The following is a 3,360-nucleotide window of genomic DNA, read 5'->3' on the forward strand; positions in this document are numbered from 1 at the left end:
AAAAACAGTTGGATTAAAAAAAACAGAGTCAAAGGTTTAGCAAGAATTAGGCTGTTTATTTATTTGCTTACAGTATTTCACATTACACAATATCTCACTATAATGTAGCGTTCACTTGACTTTGAAATTATCTGTCAGTGATACAGTAAACAAGATACAACAACTGCTATGTACACTTTAGTTTTTGACAATATACAATATAGTACTTAATGGAACACACTCCACTTTTTTTTGGAAATAGGCTCATTCTCCATCTCCCTCAGAGTTAAAAATGCAGCGTCTTCTTTCTAGATCCGTACGTTAATAGGGCTCTGGAGCGTGATCTTACCGGATGGGGCGTAGCCAGGATTTTTGGTTGAGGCGCCATATTAGCAGGCCAAACAAATGCTTGCTGTGTGGTCGGTTGTAATGTTAGATTGCACTACCGGCAAGGGAATAAGCTTGAAAATGGGCTCTCTTTTCATTGTTTCCTCACCTGGAAGCAACATGAGGGAGCTTATGTGTTGGATGTTACCAAAAGAAGGCGACTAGCCTGGATAGCAGCTGTGAGATGAACTGATATTCAGTTCTCTGCCATCCACAGATATCTGTTGGTGTGCTTCAGTATTTTCATTCTGCTAAGTTCTAAATAAGTTCATATTACTCTTTTTATTTTCAATGCGCTCTGAGGTCATAGCAAATTAGAACAAACATGTAGAACTACCTTTATTTATAAAGTTGCTAATTATTTGGCATTATTGCAGCAAACCAGCCGATGAAATGAATGAAACAAATCCTGACTGGGTTCCAACACTACACATGGGGCACTACGAAATCTTTGTTTCAAACTACATGCTACATAACACCATGCCAATCAGATTACTTCTTCCATGTGAGGGTGAAAAGGTGACCCTCCTGGATAAGATGGCAAAGGTTTGCTGCGTTTTGGTGAACATGTGCCCCAGTGTGTTAGTAAAACCAGGGGAAAATGCTCTTGTTAAATACTCTTAAAAGTCTTGTGCTGTATATGCAGTGATACATTTTCAAAAGAGACAGTAAATTACAGAATGCTAGTAGTGGGGGGTATTATATAAATGCTGTCATCATTTTATGTAAATGTAAACTATACATGACATTGATTCCACATTGTAACTGATGTGATGTTCTATAAAGTGGTTTTAATTAAAAATAGGTAAACATTTGTTTGTGTCTTTATTCAACTTTTGAACAGTGGTAATTAGTAAGTACATGTAAGTACATAATCAGTAAATGCAAATTATTTACAGGCCCCCCTAAATTAAAACATTATGGGTTATTCAGAGCAGAACTATGCTTGGAAAAATATTTTCCCATCAGTTGATCCAACTCCTCCACAGTAGCAGGTGGAATTTGAAAGTTGTTACAGCAGAGATAAAAAACGAATCTTAAGTGAGTGGGCAGCTCTGATCAGCTGAGCGGGAGTGTATATAAAGAGCTGAGCTGAGGCTTTCCGCTCAGCTGTTGATGAGCATCATTGTTTACCTGAGCATGACTGAAGACTTCAAGTTTCCGGAGAAGTTTGTTTTGCCTCAATAAGCCATCGCCAGGTAGGAAGCTGAACAAGCCTGTGAGAAATAACTGAAAAGTCTTTTATTTCCTGAGCGTTTGTATTATAAGGAACTATTTTTGTATTCTTTCAGACTACAGCCAACATGGATATAACTATCACTATGGTGAGTGGGTCCCACACCGTGAGGGTGAACCCACAGGACACAGTTGGCTCTCTGAAAATAAAAATCCAGAGCATGCTGGGAGTCGACCCCCAGAGGGAGAGGCTGGTTTTCATAAATGGCCAGAGGACCCCTCTCAACGACGACTCCAAACCCATCAGCTACTACGGCTTACAGCACGGCTCCCAGGTGTCCCTGCTGGTCACCGAGCCTGCTCCCACCCAGGTGTTCCTCAGAAATGAAAAGGGACAGATGAGCACCTACGACATCAGGCTCGACGAGACTGTGAGCAACTTCAAGAACAGAGTCGAGAAAAAAGAGGCGGTGCCAGCGAGCCAGCAGAGGCTCATTCACCAAGGCCGGGAGATGCAGGATGGCAAACTGGAGGACTACAACGTCAGAAACCACAGCACCATCGAGTTGACTTTACGTCTGAGAGGAGGCTGAGGACACTTTAACATGATTCATACACCAGAAAGCCCGTGTATGTTATTTAATTTTAATGATATCGACCAATCTTGTATATATTTTTAATTTATTAGTGCTTTTATTTTGAAGAAAAAAAAACATTCCTCCACATTGCACCGTCTGTGTTAATTAACCATTCTGTGTTAAAGTTTGTGTTTAAGTCATACAAACTACTGTGTTATTGATTCTATCATGACAAATTCATGTTAACTGCACTGAATCCAGAAAATAAAGTTTCTAACGGAAGTTTCTAAGAAGTTTGTGTCTTAACATTTCCTGTGTCTGTGTCAGCTCGGGGGGTGGGGCTGTAGCTATATCGCGAAGATCACAAGACAAACGGGCCCCATTAAAAGTAGTTCCTAAAATCCCCATTACAATGTTTATAAGAGACTCTCAGTCATATATATTTCCAAGTCGAGTATTCCAAGTGTTACAACATGTAATGGCCCCAGTCCACTGTTGAAGTGTTAATCACAATAGTTTTTTTTTTTTTTTTTATGTGAAAATCCTTGATCAGATTAAGCTGTTTCCTGAAGATTTGTCTTAAAATTTAATTGAACGAGAAGTTACTTTCTAAAATATCACCGTAAACTGAATATTTTAGAGTATTTGGGCATTTGATATTTAGTCATCGGTAGGCCACAGAGAGATTGAGAGAGAGAAAAAATATATATATAATATTTAATTTCCAAGTCGAGTATTTCAAGTGTTACAACAGCATGATGTAATGGTTCCAGTCCACTGTTTAAGTCTTAATCACAATAGTTTCTGTATGTGAAAATCATTGATCAGATTAAGCAGATTTACAATAAACATAACAGTCTGTTGTGTTATCTTAGTTATCTGGCTTTTATTACAGTTAGATACATTTATATACGAGATGTTTCCTGAAGATTTATCTTCATATTTAATTTTACAAACTTGGAGGATTTCGAAAAATGTGAGCAAAACTATTCTTACTTTCTGAAAAATACTTTCTGAGTATTTGGTGTTTAGTCACTGGTAGGCTACAGAGTGTGAGAAAGAAATATATTCAGTGGCCACATTATTAGGTACACCACTCGACTGCGCATTATTGCTCATAACTAACCAGCTAAGCACACGGCAGCAATTAGATGGAATTGAACTGAATATCTACATTTAAACCTTGTAGATCTGGTCAAGGTGACCTCCCGAAGTTCAAAGTGAGCATCAGAATGTGGAA

The 3,360-nt window shown here is 38.5% G+C and overlaps 1 protein-coding gene across 1 annotated transcript; it reads left to right on the top strand.

The window, feature by feature from the left end:
- The first annotated feature begins 1,636 nt into the window (after positions 1-1,636).
- On the top strand, positions 1,637-2,195 carry LOC148100222 (polyubiquitin-like). The gene has a single exon (XM_087848714.1). The coding sequence runs from the start codon at positions 1,671-1,673 to the stop codon at positions 2,133-2,135; it is 465 nt and encodes a 154-aa protein (XP_087704840.1). The 5' UTR covers positions 1,637-1,670; the 3' UTR covers positions 2,136-2,195.
- The last annotated feature ends 1,165 nt before the right edge of the window (positions 2,196-3,360 follow it).

The sequence above is a fragment of the Neolamprologus brichardi genome, chromosome 12, assembly GCF_056152115.1.
Source record: "Neolamprologus brichardi isolate AB-2024 chromosome 12, ASM5615211v1, whole genome shotgun sequence".
Lineage (NCBI taxonomy): Eukaryota > Metazoa > Chordata > Actinopteri > Cichliformes > Cichlidae > Neolamprologus > Neolamprologus brichardi.

Excerpts from the sequence above, each read along its gene's own strand:
- LOC148100222 (XM_087848714.1), top strand. The coding sequence starts at position 1,671 with ATGGATATAACTATCACTATGGTGAGTGGGTCCCACACCGTGAGGGTG.